This window comes from Schistocerca piceifrons, chromosome 6 (genome assembly GCF_021461385.2).
Source record: "Schistocerca piceifrons isolate TAMUIC-IGC-003096 chromosome 6, iqSchPice1.1, whole genome shotgun sequence".
NCBI lineage: Eukaryota > Metazoa > Arthropoda > Insecta > Orthoptera > Acrididae > Schistocerca > Schistocerca piceifrons.
This window is the reverse complement of record NC_060143.1, coordinates 95,356,708-95,376,981: the sequence shown is the minus strand read 5'-3', so window position 1 is coordinate 95,376,981 and position 20,274 is coordinate 95,356,708. Positions and strand designations below refer to the sequence as shown.

General features: G+C 38.9%; 1 protein-coding gene across 1 annotated transcript; it reads left to right on the top strand.

Annotated features, from left to right (window-relative positions):
- The first annotated feature begins 1,762 nt into the window (after nt 1–1,762).
- On the top strand, nt 1,763–16,571 carry LOC124802699 (ATP synthase subunit g, mitochondrial-like). Its single transcript, XM_047263641.1, has 3 exons — nt 1,763–1,922; nt 2,070–2,221; nt 16,207–16,571. Exons 1-3 carry the CDS (start codon nt 1,871–1,873, stop codon nt 16,303–16,305), a joined length of 303 nt encoding a protein of 100 aa, XP_047119597.1. The 5' UTR covers nt 1,763–1,870; the 3' UTR covers nt 16,306–16,571.
- The last annotated feature ends 3,703 nt before the right edge of the window (nt 16,572–20,274 follow it).

Genomic DNA, 20,274 nt, shown 5'->3' with positions numbered 1-20,274 from the left:
TTATTACTTTGTCTGGAATCCCATCACAGCCATATGTAATTTTATTTTTTAACTGATTTAAGGCATTTTGTACCTCTAATGCAGTAACAGGATATAGGAACATGGTTTTATCATTCATTGGTGGTTGCACTCTGGAGCTGAAATCACATCTTCTTTGAATTAGTTTTCTTGCGATATTTGTGAAATGTGTGTTGAATATGTTGGCTATCTGTAGTGGGTCCTCAACTGTTTTCCCTTCAGTTTTAATTACAACAATGAAGTTTTTACTTTATTGTTTACCGATGCTCCTATTTGTTGCCTCCCAGGTTGATTTTATTTTGGTAGTACCTTTACTGATTTTTGAGTCATTATTTAGTTTCATAGCCGCTTTTATAACTTTTTAAAATACTTTCCTGTACATTTTCACGTGTGGTTTTAATGCAACCGTATTTTTTGCAGATTTGTTTAACTTTTGCAGAGTGTCTGCAGATTTTTTTATTCCCTGTGTTACCCATGTCTTCGTTTTGGTTTTAATTTTGACTCTTTTAATAGGAATTGCGACATCATAACAATGCCCATAACTTTCTAGGAAAGACTCAAATTTTTTATTTACATCACAGGTTGATTCTATGTCCCAAGTTATATTTTTAACATGTGATTAAAAAGTCTTATGCTGTCTTTATTAACAAATCTTTTCTCTCTGTATTTTTCATGTACCACTGGATCCTTAATGGATATATTATATAATGTTAACGTTACTGCCTTATGATCCGAGAACCCCGTATCTGTTAGTTCAGTGATATGGTCACACTTATTCTTACTTGCAAATACTTGAACAATTATTGCTTCAGCCCCTTTTAAATATCTAGTGTCTTCTGTTACTGTTGCCGTCATATTATAAGATAAGAACAGATTGATCAGTTGTTGTTGTTTACTGCAATAATCCTGTACTTATGGTTCCAGTCTGGAAGCGGTTTTTCCTGCATTTGTGAATATTTGGTCAGTAGTGGTACATGTTGTTTTGGTAACCCTAGTGGGAGAGTTTATAACTATAAATTATGAATTATACGTTGAAAGAAAAGTCATGAGATATTGTTTTTAGTTTCAGTTTTTCTGGATATTTATGTTGAAGTTTGCTGACTCTGTATCTGGGATTCTGTACAGGCAAATTATTATTGTTTTTAGTGACGTTATTTCTGTAACTGAAATTTCATTTTCCCAAACAACGATGTCATGCCCACTTTGCCACCTAGTTCGCCAGACATGAATCTCATCGAAAATTTATGGGACATATTCGAGAGGTGAAATTGTGCACAAAATTCTCCACTGGACACATTTTTGCAATCACGGGTGGCTACCCAGGCAGCATGGCTCAATATTTCGGCAGTGAACTTCCAACGACTTATTGCTCCATGCCACATGGAGCTGCTGCACTACGCCGGGCAAAAGGAGCTCCGATACGATATTAAGAGGTACACCATGACTTTTGTCACCTCATTGTATTTCTATTTGTAATTTTCCACAACTGTTAAAACTACATTTATGGATATTTAAATGAGAATAAATACATCATTGATTTGTTTTTTTGTGTGCTTGCGTTAAACACACAGTGGCGTGTATTAGAGAATAAAACAGCTTCGTGCAATGGACCTTCCATTCTGCGAGTCGGCAGCCTAGTTGATTGCTGTGTGGTATTTTTGTATTGAAGGAATGCGGCTTGAGTAGAGTAGACTACGATTGACGTAGTTTTTCTCATATCGATAGTGCCTATTTAGTTAGTTTCACTTCGATATGGTCGAATGAGAGTTCTGTGATATTTTATATTTGTAAAGAGGTTCCCCAGAAAGATATTTCGTACGCCGTACGTCCTTGTCGTCTGGTTGGTGGAAAGATGGCGAAGGCTGTTTCTAATTTGGTGCAGAGGGCTCCAATATGGGCTAGAGGTATTAAGTTGTTAATGAATACGTTTTAGTTTTATTGAAAACTGTTTTTTTCATTCTTTTCGGTTGGAAGTGTTTTACAGAAGGTGGTAGGTATACAGACCATTTACAGAAAGTTAATTTAGACATCCTGCCGAAACTTTGTTATAGAATATGCACAGCCCCGGTTCCAGACGTTCCTGAAATATGCCCGTGTTGAGTTGACACCACCAACTCCTGGCGAATTCCCACAAGTTGCTAGTGGCATACAGAAACTGCTCAGCGGTGCACGAACTGGACGATGGAAGCAGCTGACAGTGAAGGTAAAGATTAAGAACAAATATCACGGTTCAGACCACATTTGTTTTATTACAGTAACACCCAGAAAAAAGGGTTGTTTTTTCTGGATCGTATTTCAACGACTATAAATGCTATAGCCAACGTTTCATTCTAGCAGTCTAAAAATCAGTTTTTTCAGTAGTGTGGAGTAGGTGTGTGTAAGAAATAAATTCTTCATTTAAAAATGTGTGATAGTCTCATTTGTTTGTGATTTATCATAGTAAAAATTTTCATGTAGCTATACACTATTTATGCAGCAGGACACACTTGCTGCCATTTCATCTGTATTCCACGCCATTTGGTAATCTCTCACGGTTAGTATTTGTTAGGCCTACTGGAGGAGATATGTAGGCATTTGGGTCCAATGCTGAATCTCTGTGTGTTGGTTAGGTGATGCACTACCATTTGCAACAGCAAGTAGTATTGATTTGTGGCCGTGGCATATTCTTTCTATTTATCATTGCTGATGTAGGGGCTCTACCTATAACATGCTAGTCAGAAAATTCTCATGATACAGTGATTCTGAAAATACCTACAAGTTTATTTGTAAAGAAAATTCATAGAGGTCGTACATACAGAGAATATTGACAATGAATACTTATTTCCTGTTACCTGCTTTAACGTTATCTGTCCATACTACAAGCTTACTTCTGAGTTATTGCCATTTTTCAAGATCGTGACATTGTTCATAACGTATGTACATTCTGCATCAGTGTCTGATTGCTATTTTCTTGCTGTCACAACAACTAGTACAGGTTCTACTGAAGATTTTATAGTTGTTTCTGTTTTGATAACTTTTTAACTCTATCCAGGTTTCCTTGTATTAAGCTTTTATAACATATTTGAAAAGCTTATTTCAGAAGTACCCTAAGTCCAGTTTTGATATTTTGTGCTATATACATTTCTGTGTTCTTTAGGGATAGACTTGTCTCTGAGTGTGAAAGGACCTTACCATTTTATCAAATAGCCTAAAGATACTACAAAGAGATTCTTGTTAATTTCAAAAGAGTCCTTTTTCCAGGACATAGGGTGCTTTTGCTCTCAACAATTGTGAAAATGACTCCATGTACTTTTCTAGAGATGCAGTTGTCGAAAAAGGTGGGAAAACAATATAAATAATGCATCTGGTATTAGGACAAGACCTGTACCTTCAGAGTGTAATGCAGGCAGCAAAAGTAAAACGACGTAGACCAAGGGAGGGAAAAATCCAAAGGCAAATTCTTTCAAATAGTACTGCATCGCGGGAACAAATTGTACCCAAATTTGGAGACAAGTATTTCCCAGCTTATTTGCAGTTGGCAAAAAAAGGGCGAGAAGAATAAGACAGCAACTTATGTTTGGAAAAAGCCCTCAAGATGAGCTAGGAAGCTGTAGTTCAGTATCAGAGCCGAAATTGCCAATGTTCATGAGCACATACAATTTCTGACGAATTTTATAATGCTGGTTAAAGTGTACATTTACTAAGTACCACTTTGAATAAAAAGGCCATTTACAAGATTTTCAAAGAAGTGAATCCCCCTTCTCTGAGTGAAAACATTTAACCAGGATTTTGACCTCAATTTCGACAGGCTGCCCATGGATGCGTGACGTGAATTTGAGCAATTAATGGGGAAAATTAAAAAGAAATGCACCGGATAAATGCCAGAAAATTTTATGCTGCTTTGAATATAGGTGAAAGGCTGTGCAGTGAAAATATACGTTTTTGAGTCTGAACTTTCATTTCATACAGAATCTTCATCTGTCAAGCATTCCTGTTCAGGATCTATTTTCCCTCCAGCAGCTGATGGTTAATGTTTTTGGCATTTGCATTTTAAGAGACAATATGACATTTAATTACCTTTATTGTGAAGGTGTTGCCAGCAAAGGTTCTAACAAAGTGTCCACTTTCTTGTATCACTCTCACCACCTGCATCCCCAACACACAAAAATTGTTCATCTGTTTTTTGATAACTGCCCAGTGCAAAACAAAAATCACTGTTAACAAAAATGTCAGGCTTTCATGGGTGCTGGAAATTTTCAAGAAATAGTGGTATTCTTTCCTATCAGAGGACATTTTCTTGGCGTCTGATAGAGCTTTTGATACAATCAAGAGGCTGCTGCAAAGAATTCAGAGTATATATTATGGATTACATTGAACTGGTCATATCGTAGAGTGCAAGGCTTCAATTCTCTATATAGGTTGTCTCAACAGATGAGGCTTTACAAGAGGACAACTCATTCACGAGAAACAGTTAATCACAAAAGGACTTACTCCAGTGTTTAAACATTTCATCAATTTGTCTTCAGTGATGAAATATTTTGGACTTAACAGCATGCAGTATGATCAGGGGTTTAAATACCCACAGGGTCAGATTAGGACAACCTCGAGTTTCTCGATCCAGTGTCAACTTACCAGCTGTTTGAGCCTATTCAGATGACTATATTCCTGTCAAAATAAAGATAATGGTAGATGTAAAGAAGTCGGCTGCTGACATTGTGTAGGAAGAATACGTACTCAAATTGTGGAATAGTTTGTCAATTGCCAACTGCTGCAGGAGCACTGGACACGCAAGATGAGTGATTTGTGATTTCCAATATTGATAAAGATTTACGTACTAGTTCATTAAACAGTTTGTTTGTATGATGTGAAAGTTTTAAGATTTTTCTCGCTTATTCAGAAAAGATCTATGTCCAAGAAATATTCAGCTCTAGTGAATAAACACACACAATATTTGTGAATATAAGAAGTGATAATGATTGTTCATAAAGGTATCTCTCACATGGTTATTGCAGAATATTAAGAAAATGCCCTGTGAAATATTGACAGCTTTCTCCATTTTTCTGAAAACTGTCCGATGGACATATGACCCTTCTGAAATAAGCAGTTCATTTGTGTACTGGATTTTATATTATCATAATTTTCTATCTTATACTGTGAATAATTATGTATTTTTTGTAAGACCTCTGCATCAAGTTATGAAGCTGTATATCTTAAGATATATAACTCTTCAAAATATCAGACAGCAGGAAAATTATGACCATATGCAAATCTGGTATATAAATATGGTACAAAAACTGAATGCAAGGAAACCAGGATCAAGTTAACAAGCTGTTAAAATAGAACCAACTATAAAATCCCATGTAAAACACATACTTGTACCTGATATGACATCAAGAAAATGGCAATCGCACATGCATTATGTTCATATGTTATTAACAAATCAATATTGTACTAGCAAATGGCAACAAGAAATAAGCTTATAGCTTGAAGCAATAATAAAGTTTAAGCAGGCAACAGGAAATAACAATTCATTAAAAGGTCGTACTGCTACCTATATTACACAGCAAGCCCTGCAATGTGGAGATTGTGTTCAAATTTGATTCAGTCACAAAGCAATGTTTATATGCTTTCAAAGTGTCTTAAATGTGGAATGGGTGTTATCAGTCTTGAACATAGACCTCAGGCTACAGTACAGATCATTTATCACACTCTTCTTTTGCTATTGATTCATTGTCTTTGTGTTCTCACAGCCAAATTTGTAACAAACCTAGCCCTTAGGCCACTCTACATAAGTATCAGGCACAGTCACACTCATCCAGATTATCTACTGCCTCAAAGAATTATGCGTATTGCTTGAGACAGCAAATCCCATGGTATATTCTGTGCTTACAAGTGTCTCTTTATGGGTTTCACAAAAGTGGGCGTTATTTTGCGAGTTGTTGAAGTCAACAGGATTACTAGAGACTGAGGTATCACCTGTCTGCATTGACCAATGACATCACCATGCCTAAAACCCCCATGTCAAGTGTAGCCACCAGTGCCACCGAAACATCAGTCGTAACGAAACTTCCTGGCAGATTAAAACTGTGTGCCCGACCGAGACTCGAACTCGGGACCTTTGCCTTTCGCGGGCAAGTGCTCTACCATTTGAGCTACTGAAGCACGACTCACGCCCGGTCCTCACAGCTTTACTTCTGCCAGTATCTCGTCTCCTACCTTTCGTATCAGCGCACACTCCGCTGCAGAGTGAAAATCTCATTCTGGAAACATCCCCCAGGCTGTGGCTAAGCCATGTCTCTGCAATATCCTTTCTTTCAGTAGTGCTAGTCCTGCAAGGTTCGCAGGAGAGCTGTAAAGTTGGGAAGGTAGGAGACGAGATACTGGCAGAAGTAAAGCTGTGAGGATCGGGCGTGAGTCATGCTTCGGTAGCTCAGATGGTAGAGCACTTGCCCGCGAAAGGCAAAGGTCCCGAGTTCAAGTCTCGGTCAGGCACACAGTTTTAGTCTGCTAGGAAGTTTCATATCAGCGCACACTCCACTGCAGAGTGAAAATCTCATTCTGGATCAATCGTAACATCTGCAAAAATACAAATACCACACGATCCAATATACTGACTACACCCAATGAAATTAGCAGGACAACAGTGGGGAAAAGGGGTTTGGGGACTGGAACAAACTATAAATTCAATAATAAAACCAATGTTCATGACTCAAGACTCGGGGGAGACAAACATATGAAACTGCCAAAAAATGAAACCTGGCAAAACCATACAAAACACACCACATGAGCATAGTATCCCAATCCACAGTTAACCTGTATACTCAACTGTAGACCAGGGTACCAATACCCCCGCCCCATTTCCCCACTCGAAAACAGATACGCTATGGCACGATGCCGTCACACGACAGTGTGGCATAGCATAAGTACATCACTGGTCAAAGAAAATGGGTGGTATCTGACAACCAAGTATTTTCTGTAATACTGAAGAAGTACATGTAAGCTAATTCCACTAAAGTCATAATACACGGAAACTACACACATGTACAGATAATACAGAAATTACCCTTTTCAATACAAATGACGCACATTTTAATAATTGTATGGGTGTTCTTAGTACACTAATAATTAAGTGTGGTACCTCTATAAATTTCCGTGCAATAACATAAATGAATGGAGCTACATATTTTGACGAAGATAATTTAATAGTCATTTTAAGCAAGAAAAAAAAACTAAAATCCTCGTGGCATTTTCTCACAAATATCGTCAGGTTTTTAAAATACTGTGAAATACCACTTAAAATTTCATTGCCACTTGAAGAAGAATTTCATTATTTGTTCTGAATGAATGTAGGAAATACCATTTCCATGTAATCTAAATGTTGTGGCACATAGCTGATTACACATTTGGAGACACATCACCGTAGTTTCACTACATTCTTCATCCAATCGGCGTAAACATAAATAATAAATGTTTTCTGGTAGAATGCTCTTAATGGAGTCTGCAGCTCATCAGTTGTGCTCTGCTGTTGCCAGTTTTCATTGGTCATAGCCCATCAGGTGATAGTGTAGAGGTAGCCAGTGAGAATCTCTCAATCTAATCATGTCTTTTTCTGAATGGTTGATAAAAATATTTTGCTGTTTTTCGGTGATATATCATGATTTCCAAGCTTCTGTTTAGGGTGAGACTTGAAGCACATCTTAAATTGTTGCAAGGGAAACAAAATGCCAGCCAAATTCGCTTACAAAGTTTACCAGCAGAATGATTGGCCACTCACTCCACTTAAAGATTCATTATGTTCTCTTCCTATTATTCATCTTGGGAACCGTTACCAATTACAGCAGGCAATGAAAAGGCCATGGGATCCAGAAAAGCACTTTTACCATGTTTTTTATTTCTGTGCTCTCTAACCTATTATACATGTGTACCTTGTTTAACATCACTTTCAGTAGCTGAAACACTTTGATAAATGAGGTTAAAAGTCATCATAAGCATCGGAGAACATGGCATTGTTTTGGCTTTCCTTTTGTTGGATGAATTTTATCCAAAATCAATTCTAATTTGGACTAACAAGTGAAGTTACCCTGTAGACAGGGATCTGTGTAAACTTCAGAATGACAATTTGTTTGGGATATAAAGTTGTGCAACAGATTGTTGCAAATTTTTCAGTTGTACACTACTTCGGTGACCCTAAGCCAAAAGGCAGCTGTTATTCCCAAGCGATCACCTGTCTTTGTAACCAGGTGTGACATTGCTTAATTCTGGTGATCGGGTGAGAACCGATGTAATCAATGTGGCGAGGCCGTTGGCTTGAAGGCCATGAATTGCTTGTATGACTTCCCATATTTTTGAAAAAGTATCCTCGAATTCTGAGGCTACATCAGTTGGTATAAACAGGATTGTTACTCCCAGAATACATTTTATTACACCTAAGAGTTAATAATAAAGATGTTAATGCGTGTGTGATCCCATTCTGTAAAGATAAAATTTGTTTTGGGAGATGTTGGTTTTAAAGTAACTTTACACATGTGCAGTTAAAATGCATTAAGATATCTGAAGGTATTATTTTACAGTAAACAGTAATTCTGCAAAGAAATGACAGGTTGATATTTTAGACTTAAAGGTGTGTGACATTTTTCATTGCTTTAAACTGATTTATGAGAGGTTTCAGTTAATCAGATCTGTTCCTCCTATGTGAAGAGTTTTTACCATTCCTCATTTATAACATACTGGAAACTTTTGCATTATTTTTCTCACATTTGTCAAACAACTAGTGGGTAATAAACAAAACAATTTGCTGCTAACAAAAAAGATATCTATGATAACAACTCTGATTCTTTAAATAATATTCCCTCTGAAAGAGCACTGCAGTATTCAGTCGATGGTAAGAGTAATTATTGCTATCACCTGTTAAAATTTTCTATTGCTGTGGTCACTTCATATCTGTAACTTCCCTGTTAGACCAGGGCTTCCCAACGTGTGGTCCGCGGACCCTTTAGGGGTCCGACGGCTCTTTCTAGGGGGTCCGCAGCCACCTTCCACCATATTGTGTAAAATAATGAGTAAAATTATTGAATAAAAATGTGAAAATCAAATTCATCACTTTTTTTTCGTATGAAAAGCATGTGTACTTTCACTTCAGGTCGTATTCCCAAGCAGCCTTTGCGGTTCTTAAGAGAGAACGCATACACAGTTTAGTGCCATAGAATGCGGCTTCTCTGATTGACTGTTTCGCAACAATACGGGGGCCGTTTGTGCACCGGCTCACAGCGCTAGATGCGCTGAAACCTTTTACGCATGCGCGGAGCGTGCTTTGTCGACCAATCACAGCGCTCGCTGGCACGTATGCGGCCCCAGGCATCATTAAACGTTAAACTTGCTTTGTCAGTGCACTACCTATTTCATAAGTCGATTTTTGACCAGTTTATTACTTCTAACATGGATCGGTTGCTGAAGTCAGGACATTGAAGAAGGGTGCAGTTTCTCCATCGCCTTCACAACAAGGGAAGTTTCCAGTTGAAATGAATGAGAAGGGAGGATGACCAAAGGAAGAACAATCACAAGAAGCTCCACAGCCGGATTTATTATGTGAAAACGCTGCAAGTACTCCATTGGTTGCAATATCCTGTGGAAGTGGAATAACCAAGAAGCATAATTACAACGAAAGCTATTTAGAAATGGGCTTCGTGGAGACAAAGGAGGGTAAAGCTCAATGTGTAATCTGTGCGCGAGTCCTTCCGAACAGTTCAATGGTTCCAGTTAAACTGCGCCGTCATTTGGAGGTACTCACCTGGATTTCCAAGCTAAAGACATCTTTTGAGATTTTCTCAAAAGGAAGAGTGCTGAACCAGCTGCATCTCAGCATTGCATGAAAACTCATGCAAAAACAATTAATGAAAATTCATTAAAAGCTACTTTCTTGGTTAGTTATGGAGTGGCAAAAACAGGCAAAGCTCATACCATTGCAGAAAATCTCATAAAGCCGTGTGTTAATGATATTGTTTCTTGCATCCTAGACGAAAAGGCTGTGAAACTTATCTTCGGTCATTATCAAACAATACTGTCAAGAGACGCATTGTTGACATGTCCAATGATATGAAGGACACTCTTGTTTCTCACATCCAACACAATTAATTTGCTCTGCAGATAGATGAATCCACTGATGTTGCAGGATTAGCAATTTTATTGGCTTTTATGGATGTGCAAATAGTGGAAATTAAACTTAGGTTAATAGTGTGTAAGACTAGGGACTAATGACCTCAGCAGTGAAGTACCATAGACTTTACATACATTTTAACATTTTTCTTCGGATTTCACGACCCCCCCCCCCCCCCCACCCACACACACACACACACACACACACACACGACTGTTACGAACGTGTGAAATGTCAATTACCAAATAATTTTAATCAGGCTATAGTGTGTTGAACAAACGGAATAAATCTACTGGTAAGTGTCTGGATACAGTGGGAATTCAAATTGGATCGTTAATTGCAAGTTGTTTTCATTCATCTCTAAACAAGACTATTGATACTTCAGGGGGGGGGGGGGTTATTGGGAACATGGCACTTGCATTAAGAAGCTTTCAGTTTCCTTGGGTTTCACTCTGAAATTTTACTGACTAGGGGTCCGCCATGGATTTTCGACTGAAGAAGGGGTCCGCCAGCTGAAAAGGTTGGGAAGCCCTGTGTTAGACAAACTTGATCAGTTACTGAAGCCTTAAAAAATTTGATATTTTAGTAAATACAAGGTTTGCCTGCGAGGTAATGTAGCCAGTTCTGTTCTGACATTCCTGTTGAGCAGAGTGGCCTACCTGCTTGGGCTAACGGGTGGTGCTGGTGGTGGTGGTGGTGGTTAGCTTTCCAATACAACCATCCTCAGTGTCCACTGAGCTCTCAGAAAGTCAGCAAATGTCCCAAAGTGAACCACTTCTTGGCGGTCCAGTTCCAGTTACGATGCAACATTCACTCTATAACAATTACACAGTCTAATTCTGTGTGAAACCTGGGAAGTCTGTGGTCACAACATTTCAAATGATTGAGCATGCATTTAGGAATGAATACCTCTCAAAGTGACTGGTGTTTCGGTGGCACAAGGCAATTCTGGAAGGCTAGGATAATGTTGACAACGAGACATGCTCTGGACCCACTTAAAGATTGAAAGACGAAGACAGTATTATGAAAAGGATAGATTGCCACTCACTCACTATATTGTGGAGATGTTTAGTCGCAGATAGGCACAACAAAAAGACTACTAAACAAGTAAGCTTTTGGCCACAAGGCCTCCTCCTTGAGTAGACAACGTGAATGTAGTCTTTTTGTTGTCTGTTTGCGACTCAGCATCTCCACTGCATAGTGTATAGCAGTCTATCCTTTTCATAATATTGTCATTATTCCTTCTTGGATTTTCCAAGGCATGAAAGATGACAGTGTGACTTCCGTGCATGAACTTTTAAATACACTGTAGAATGAGTCTTCGCATGACTCTGGAAGTGCCCAAAGCCATGGAACAAAAGACTGTAACCAAATAACTGCAGACAAAGTAAGTACATGCAAAAAGGTTCCAAAAATTTTGATGGGCAACCGTAAATCCAGCTCTCTACTATTTGTGAAGGTCACCACGTCCGTACATGAGCAGATCCAAAGTGAAGGCAATATTCATTATCTTTCTCAGTGCTAGTTTTATCGTCAACCAAGAGCTTATACTTGCTGGACAGACTGTTCAGAGGCTAAGGTGCTCAGAACACTGGAAAAAAGTCATTGATGCCAGACGACATGTTGCTGGTTCCTGGAAGTGCTACCAAGACAACTGGCCTACTGGTATCATCTTTTTGGTGAGGGATTATCTGATCAAAAATGATGTGGCAAGACTGCCTTGGCCCCTCTACAGTCCTTACCTCACTTTGGCAGAGGCCCTTCCCCCTTGGATCAAGACATGCTTAGAAGACCACAGTTTCGAACCATTGACAACTTAGAACTTGCTGTTCATGTGCCCAAGAGGAAATTCTAACCCAAGCCTTCCAAGGTGCCTAAAACACTTGAAAATATCAATTGCAAAAATGTGTTGATGAAAGTATGTCCTGTTTTTATGCATTGCTCCATTTTAATCAATAAATATTTTATGGGTTTAGTGACATTACTTTCTGGTATAACTTATTGACTGTGAAATTTAATTTTTAAGCTTCAATCTGATGCAATAATGGGATGCCTCCATGGGAAATATTTGACACACAGTTCATGGGGAAAATGTGTGGAATGTCAACTTCGTGGAACTTGTGAAAGTCAATGATAAAATTTGGGTATGTTTGCTGTATCTTACCCAAAAATTTCAGTGTTACAAGATTACAAATAAAAACAAATTTTATTGTTAGATATGTGAAATGTATCTTTGAAGTTTGAATGAACATTGGAACCAATGTTTATTATTGGCATGGTCAAACAATGGGAAGTCAAGGATGGAATAACAATGTGCAAAGGACAGTTTGCTACTCACTGCGTAGAGGCGGCTTTGAGCCACAGACAGCCACAATGAAAAGTAATGTGAGAAATATTTCAGCTTTTGGAAAGTCCTGCTTCAGAATAGAAAACTCACATTCAAACTGCTGCTAATTACTTGTGCACGGCCACAGTCTCCAGTTGCTAAGGTCAGACAGTTTAAATATTTCCAGCATTATTTTTCATTGTCTGTATGTGACTGAACGCCTCCTGTATGTGATGAGTACCAGTCTAGCCTCTCCATGTTGTTGTTACTGTTGTAACAGCATGATCAAAAGATGACTTATACGTAAATCAGGCCTGTCTCATTTGAGTAGTTACATAATTGGTTAATTCCAGTTCAATACTGAATTCTGTCTTCAGAAATTTACTGCGTAAGTTCGTAACACTGTCCCTCCTTCCAGTCGTTGTATGAACCTCAAAATGTGAAGTATTGAGATCACTGATTGCGTAATAGAAAAACTAGTGTCACTTAGTAGTGGAAAGGCCTCAGGACCAGATGAGATAAGTATAATATTCTGCAAAGAATATGTGAAAGAACTTGCTCCCCTTCTAGCAGTAACTTATCATAGATTGCTTTAGCAACGAAGGGTACCTGATGATCGGAAGAAAGTGCAGGTCATTCTAGGTTTTTAAGAAGGGGCATAGGGCAGAGGCACTCAGTCTGTTGTAGAATTTTGGAATATGTTTTATGCCTAATAATTATGACATTTTTGGAGAATGAAAATCTTCATGATAAAAGTCAATATGGATTCTGCAAACAGATCCTGTGAAACTCAGCTCGCTCTGTTCCTCAATGAGATCCACAGCACCATAGACAATGCCACTCTGGTAAATGACTGTGTTCTTTGGCTTCAGGAAGGCATTTGACACCCCATTTAATGTCTTTGCAGATAGAACTCACCACATCGCTCTTAACAGAATAAAATTGTCAGATGTAAAGGTAATTTCTGGATTACCCCCAAGGAAGTGTTAGAACTGTTGCTGTTTACAATATATATAAATGATCTAGTAGAAATCATTGGATGCTCTTTAAGGCTGCTCAGACCATGCGGGTGTCTATATAACAAAGTAGCAATGCCAGAAGATAGTAACAATTTGCAGAATGACCTCCAGAGAATTGATGGGTGGTGTAGGCTCTGGCAGTTGACCCCCGAATGTAAATAAATTTAACCTATTGCACATACATGGGAAAAGTAGTTCACTACTGTAAGTTACACTGTTGATGACAAACCGCTGGAAACATTATCTACCAAATAATATCTAGGAGTAACTAGCCTGAAAGACTTCAAGTGGAATGACTGCATAAAACAAATAGTGGAAAAGGTAGATGCCAGACTCAGATTTGTAGGAAATGTACCTCATCCACAAAGGAAATGGCTTATAGGGCACTTGTTTGACCGGTTCTTGAGTATTATTCATCTACTGGGGATCCCTACCAGGTAGGACTGATAGAAGAGAGAGAAGATGTAACAGAGGGGCGCATTTCGTCATGGGAGCGTTACAGAGATGCTCAACAAACTCCGTTGGCAAATATTACAAGAGAGGAATTGTGCATCATGGGAAGATTTACTATTGCAATTTTGAGAGAGCACTTTCCGGGAAGAGTTGGACAACATATTACTTCGCCCCCACATAATGTCTCACATAAAGAACATGAGGAGAAAATTCAAGAAATTAGAGCCTATACAGAGGCTTACCAATAATCGTTATTCATTAGTGGAACAGGGTTGGAGTGCTCAGTTAGTGGTACAAAAGTACTCTCGATCACACAACATTAGGTGGCTTGCAGAATATTATGTAGATGAAATTGGTGTGAAATCAGATTTATTTCACTGATAATTCTGAAGTACCTTAAGAGCTGCAATTTTCATAAAAATAATAAATGCGCCAGAAAAAAGCGTACTTTTTATGCAAATAACTTTGTAACATAGGTTCCGGCAATATATTTGGTAAATCTGAGTTTTTCAGACATCCATATGGAGTACTGTGCATTAAGATTGCCTTAAATTTGTAAACTTGCCTCTCTGAAGTTGACCATAAAACACACTTTCAATAATAATTTCAGGTGTATTGTAATGACAGTTGATTGTATAGTACAACTGAATTTGCATGTTGGGTATACACACACATTTATATTAGTAACACAGGTATTTTTTTAAATTTATTCTGGATTTTGGTCATACATTTAATTGCTGTAATGAAGACAGCAGTAAATTTGATTTTTTTTTTTGTCGCCCATTTCCATGTAAGCACTGAGACACAATCATTTTTTGTGCATCTCCTATTTGGCCATGAAATAGATTTATCGATATTGAATAGCAAAAAGACTTCCTAATGTTCTGCACAACATTGGGAAGTGTTTTCCTATTTAATATTATGTTCTCGAAGCACTGATGGAAAAGAGTTAAAAATTGATATATATTGTATTTCTAGTGGTAATTTGTGAAGACCTAGACAGTGTTAAAGAAATAGAAGCAAATTTTTTGAAGCTTTATCTAATTCTGATTTTTTGTCAGTTGTCAGTTTTAATATAATGACTGAAAGGGTTAAAATGTGAAGTGTGAAGACATAGAGTAAATGTAATCTTTTTTGACCATAAAAAGTATGTCTATTCTGGGCAAGGTGAAGGGGCGAGGGGTGTTTCGTCAGGTTTGCCTCGCCATATTGAGGTTAGAGTCATAGCACGGAAGATGGGATCTACAAACTGTTTTTCTACTCTGGAACAGTGGTATACAGGGTGTTACAAAAAGGTATGGCCAAACTTTCAGGAAACATTCCTCACACACACAGAAAGAAAATATGTTATATGGACATGTGCCCAGAAATGCTTACTTTCCATTTTAGAGCTCATTTTATTACTTCTCTTCAAATCACATTAATCATGGAATGGAAACACACAGCAACAGAACATACCAGCATGACTTCAAACACTTTGTTACAGGAAATGTTCAAAATGTCCTCCGTTAGCGAGGATTCATGCATCCACCCGCCGTTGCATGGAATCCCTGATGCGGTGATGCAGCCCTGGGGAATGGCATATTGTAACACAGCTGTCCACAATACGAGCACGAAGAGTCTCTACATTTGGTACCGGGGTTGCGTAGACAAGAGCTTTAAAATGCCCCCATAAATGAAAGTCAAGAGGGTTGAGGTCAGGAGAGCGTGGAGGCCATGGAATTGGTCTGCCTCTACCAATCCATCGGTCACCAAATCTGTTGTTGAGAAGCGTACGAACACTTCGACTGAAATGTGCAGGAGCTCCATCGTGCATGAACCACATGTTGTGTCGTACTTGTAAAGGCACATGTTCTAGCAGCACAGGTAGAGTATCCTGTATGAAATCATGATAACGTGCTCCATTGAGCGTAGGTGGACGAAACTAAAACGAGCTCTAACATGGAAATTAAGCGTTTCCGGACACATGTCCACATAACATTTTTTCTTTATTTGTGTGTGAGGAATGTTTCTTGAAAGTTTGGCCGTACCTTTTTGTAACACCCTGTATATTTCCATGTTGTCATTAAACAAATGGTCTTTCTCCTCTACTCAATTCTACTGCTGTGGAAGGCATTTGTTTTACAAAAATGTGTCCAGTTCTGTAAACATTCATTCAATAAGCTCTTCCAGATTTTGTTTGTTTTCACTTCATTACCATTAAAATTAAAAGTTGCTACAGTGTTTGTATCTTAATAGAACCCTTTTAAATTTTTCAGGAAGCATGGCTTAATACTCTTGTCACTGTGGAAGTTTTATGTTGGTTCTTCGTTGGAGAATGTATTGGAAAACGGCACATTGTTGGTTATAAAGTGTAATTCCAAGCACTATACCTGAAGTACATGTAGTTGTAAATTATAAAATGTGTATTAAACTCTGTAAAATAATTGCTTGTCATAGTATGAACTATACTTGAGAGGATTGTGGAGAATTGAAAGTTTGTGGTTACAGAGTAATTGGTTGCATAGGTACAGAATGCACTATTACACTTATTTTAAGAATTGTGAAATATTTTGATTTGGAGTGAGCAGTAATGGAATACTGATGGATAACATTTTGTGAAATAAATGTTTCAGTACAAAAAGTGTGTTGTCTTTGTCTTACCTACACCCACTTGTAAAACTAGTAATGTGCTACTGAAATTGAATATTACACCATAAACAGTGAAAAATTTCGAAAATTCAGTTGGTATTTGTGATAGGAAATACTGTCATATTCTAATTGTACTGTTGTAGTTAAGCCTTTCCACTTTCTGGTTGTTATTCTTTAATGTCTGATGGTATCATGGGACAAAAAGTAGACATGCCAGGATGAACAATTTTTCTTTTATAGGATAGTTTGGTGTGTACTACCCCAGAAATGTCCAGCTAGCAATACAGATTGTTTTTAGGTTAATATATTGCATTGTTTCGATCCATTTGGCGGTAAGTTAGAGGCACTGCCACAGTCTTTCTTTAGAATATCATCAGTGTTCACAATGCAGTGTCCTCTGCTATGTCACTCACATAATTACGAAGTGAACATCAACCAACCAAATGTGGATAGAAGCTATCACATGGCTCAACGTGGTCAATATCAACAGTATCTCAAGAAGGCATTGGGACACTGTCTGTAGGCGCCATGAAGATGATCCACTGGACATTCTGTGAGTGACAGAAGTTACCATTCTCCGAATTCAGCACTAAAGAAGAGTTAGTCAGTTTAATGCAAGTGAACATTGAATTATTGCAACATACAATCGTCATACTACTGTTAAGTAATGTTGTTTCTTTTAATAAATTGTTGCTATTCCGTGTTGTCACTTCTATCGTGGCACTGCCTAACACTACTTGGACCTGTGATGAGGCTGTATAGATGCTATACACAGCAACTCCCCATCAGTAACTGCAGCTACTTACGATAGTAAGGGGTTGTCTTCCTGCCACCTATTTATATTTCACTCAGGTGTATTTGTTGACAACAGTAAGAAAATGAACTTTGTGGCTGAAGGCAGTTATGTATGGGGCATTCAGAGCACAAGGGAATCAAGCTACAATAAGCAAGTTTTGCGAAGATAGACATAATTTTTGCTGAATAATTAATTACAATGACAAGCTGACACAGTTTTAAAATGTTTGAATAATGTATTCTCATACTGAAGGTGGGTAAATTTAAATGCTTTTGCATGTTACCTTGAACAAGATCTAAAATTTTGGACTTTGTTCTTTTGTGCAGTGAATGTATGCTAGCTGAATCTTCTGTTTTATTCTAGTCTTCAGGTGTTATTAAAAAAAGATAAAGAAAATACATTTTGGAATATACAATTTTATTCCTTGTGTCTGCTTATAACGAATATTTCCAAATAGGAACTTACGCAATATATTCAAAGAAAAATTTATATACCTTCATCTGTTTGCTCTTCCAAAGTAGAGGAAGCTGTTGCGGCAGTGTTACTTGGTAGGTTCCTGAAAATACATAGCAGTAAGTCTCCCATGTCATTTTTCTTTGCTTTTGCTACTGGTCAAAGTTAGATATGAAGAGGGTCCTGTTGGATGTTATGCAAGTCAGCTTCATGAAATTGCTTGTCAGGATTCAGAGACTGCTTCAACATCAGAGGAAGAGGAGATTATATTTCATAATATAACCACCTTGTAGCCTGCCAATTGATACTATAACCATTAACCATTTATCTATTGTTAAATCAGCATAGAGATATTTGCTTTTTGAATCCTTCTTGATTGTGATAGTTTTGTTAAGATGGGATGGGAGCAATATGTTCAGTAACTTTATATCATCAATTTTATAGGCTGCCTTAATACTACCGCAGCCAGGCAGTACACTAATAACTTCATATTTACTACCTTATACCTCTATAGACTTTCCCAATTAATTTGTAAGGCATTAAACACTTATAAAACACCCTTACAGATTGTCCCATGTATCTTGGTGAGCAGGCTGTCCAAGAGATTCGGGTAAAGGATAAAGTGCCTTGCCCAGTAGCTCGCAAGTTACTGTTTAGTCGCAAACCCTGCGTTATTTTGTCTGGCACTTATAGTTTTGTTCCCGTTACCCCTCGCTCCATGAAGGACATGGCCACACAGCCATGCGACCTAAAATTCAGCTCTGAGGTTGTGATATCGCCCAGTGCATCGCCATCCCCCTGTGCAAAAAACCGAAACACTTTCGCCTCAAGGGGCGAAGCCACCAGCTACATAACCAATAGGCAGGAATGGACAGAAGGAGTACTCTCGTGAAGATTTCCTCCGTCCCTCCAGGGAAATACCACCCGAGTGTTCCTCTAACCAGTAAGGCTTGAAGAAGTCCATCAAAGGCAAACAGTCTTCTCCTTTGCCAACTCGAAGATCCTGTTTGACAGTGTCGCCATGTGGTACCTTAGCCCGGCCAGCCTCTGCCTCGCCGGTGTGCACCACCAACAATTTTTCAGCGTTGAACTCCATGGGCTGACCGCACAAGCAAGTCAATGCTTCTGTGGACCCCATGGAGCAGAATCATCCTGCTTCTGTGCACTGTTGTAGCGACTCCACACCAGCTGTCACTCGGCAGCCGCCGAGTTTATCCCTATATATCTTTCTCCTCATGACAGTCCTCCAATGGAACATTTGCGGCCTTCGGTCCCTCAAAGAGGATTTACGGCTGCTTCTAACATCGCACTGCCTTCAGGAAACAAAATTATGTCCTCACGACCACTTTGATCTTTCACATTACTTACCGATTCATTTTGACCTTAACCCTGAAGTCGGCATTCCATCTCGTAGGGGGTGTCATGCTACTCATGCAGAATGACATTCATAGTCAACCCATCTCCCTGACTACCTGTCTTCAAGCTGTTGCAGTTCGCCTTTTCCTTCCCCACCTGACTTTGTACTATTTATGTACCTCCGTCATTTGATGTCACCAGGACAGACTTCCTTCAGCTTATTGGGCATTTACCTCCCCCATTTTTGCTATTCGGTGACTTTAATGCGCATCATCCCCTTTGGGGTTCTCCCAGGACCTGTCTGAGAGGTTCCCTCTTGGCTGACCACCTTAACCAACTTAACCTCTTCTGCCTCAACACTGGAGCACCCACTTTCCTTTCTGACTCCACGCACAACATATTACCATATGGACCTCTCCTTTAGCACTGCCCAGCTTGCTCATCATCTTGAGTGGTCCATTCTTTCTGACACCTACTCGAGTGACCCTTTCTCTCGTGCTCTGTTTGCTGACTCCTCCGCGTGCATGCCCAAATGGCAGATTACTAAGCCTGACTTGCAGCTTTACTCCTCCCTAGCGACCTTTGAAGAATGAGATTGCCCCTGTTGTGATGACCAGATGGACTATCTCGCCAACGTTATCCTTACTGCTGGAGAACATTCCATTCCTCCTCTTTATCACGTCATGTTGCAGTTCTTGGTGGACTGAGGCATGCCATGATGCAATTCGCACACGGAGACTCGCTGTCCGCGTTTTTAAGTCATCCTACGACGGCAAACTGCATTCATTATAAAGAGATGCGTGCAAAGTGTCGTCGCATTCTACGGGATAGCAAACGAGCTAGCTGGATTTCATTCACTAGTTCTTTTAACAGTTCCACCCCTTCTTCTGTCGTGTGGGCCAACCTCAGACAGCTCTCTGGGACCAAGATCCATTCCCCATTTACTGCCCTGCAGTAGCAGACAATGTTATCATGGACCCCATTGCTATCTCCAACACCTTGGGCCATCATTTTGCAGAAGTTTTGAGCTTTTCCCACTATCATCCTACCTTCCTCCATCGGAAATGAGCAGAGGTGGCTCAGGCAATAC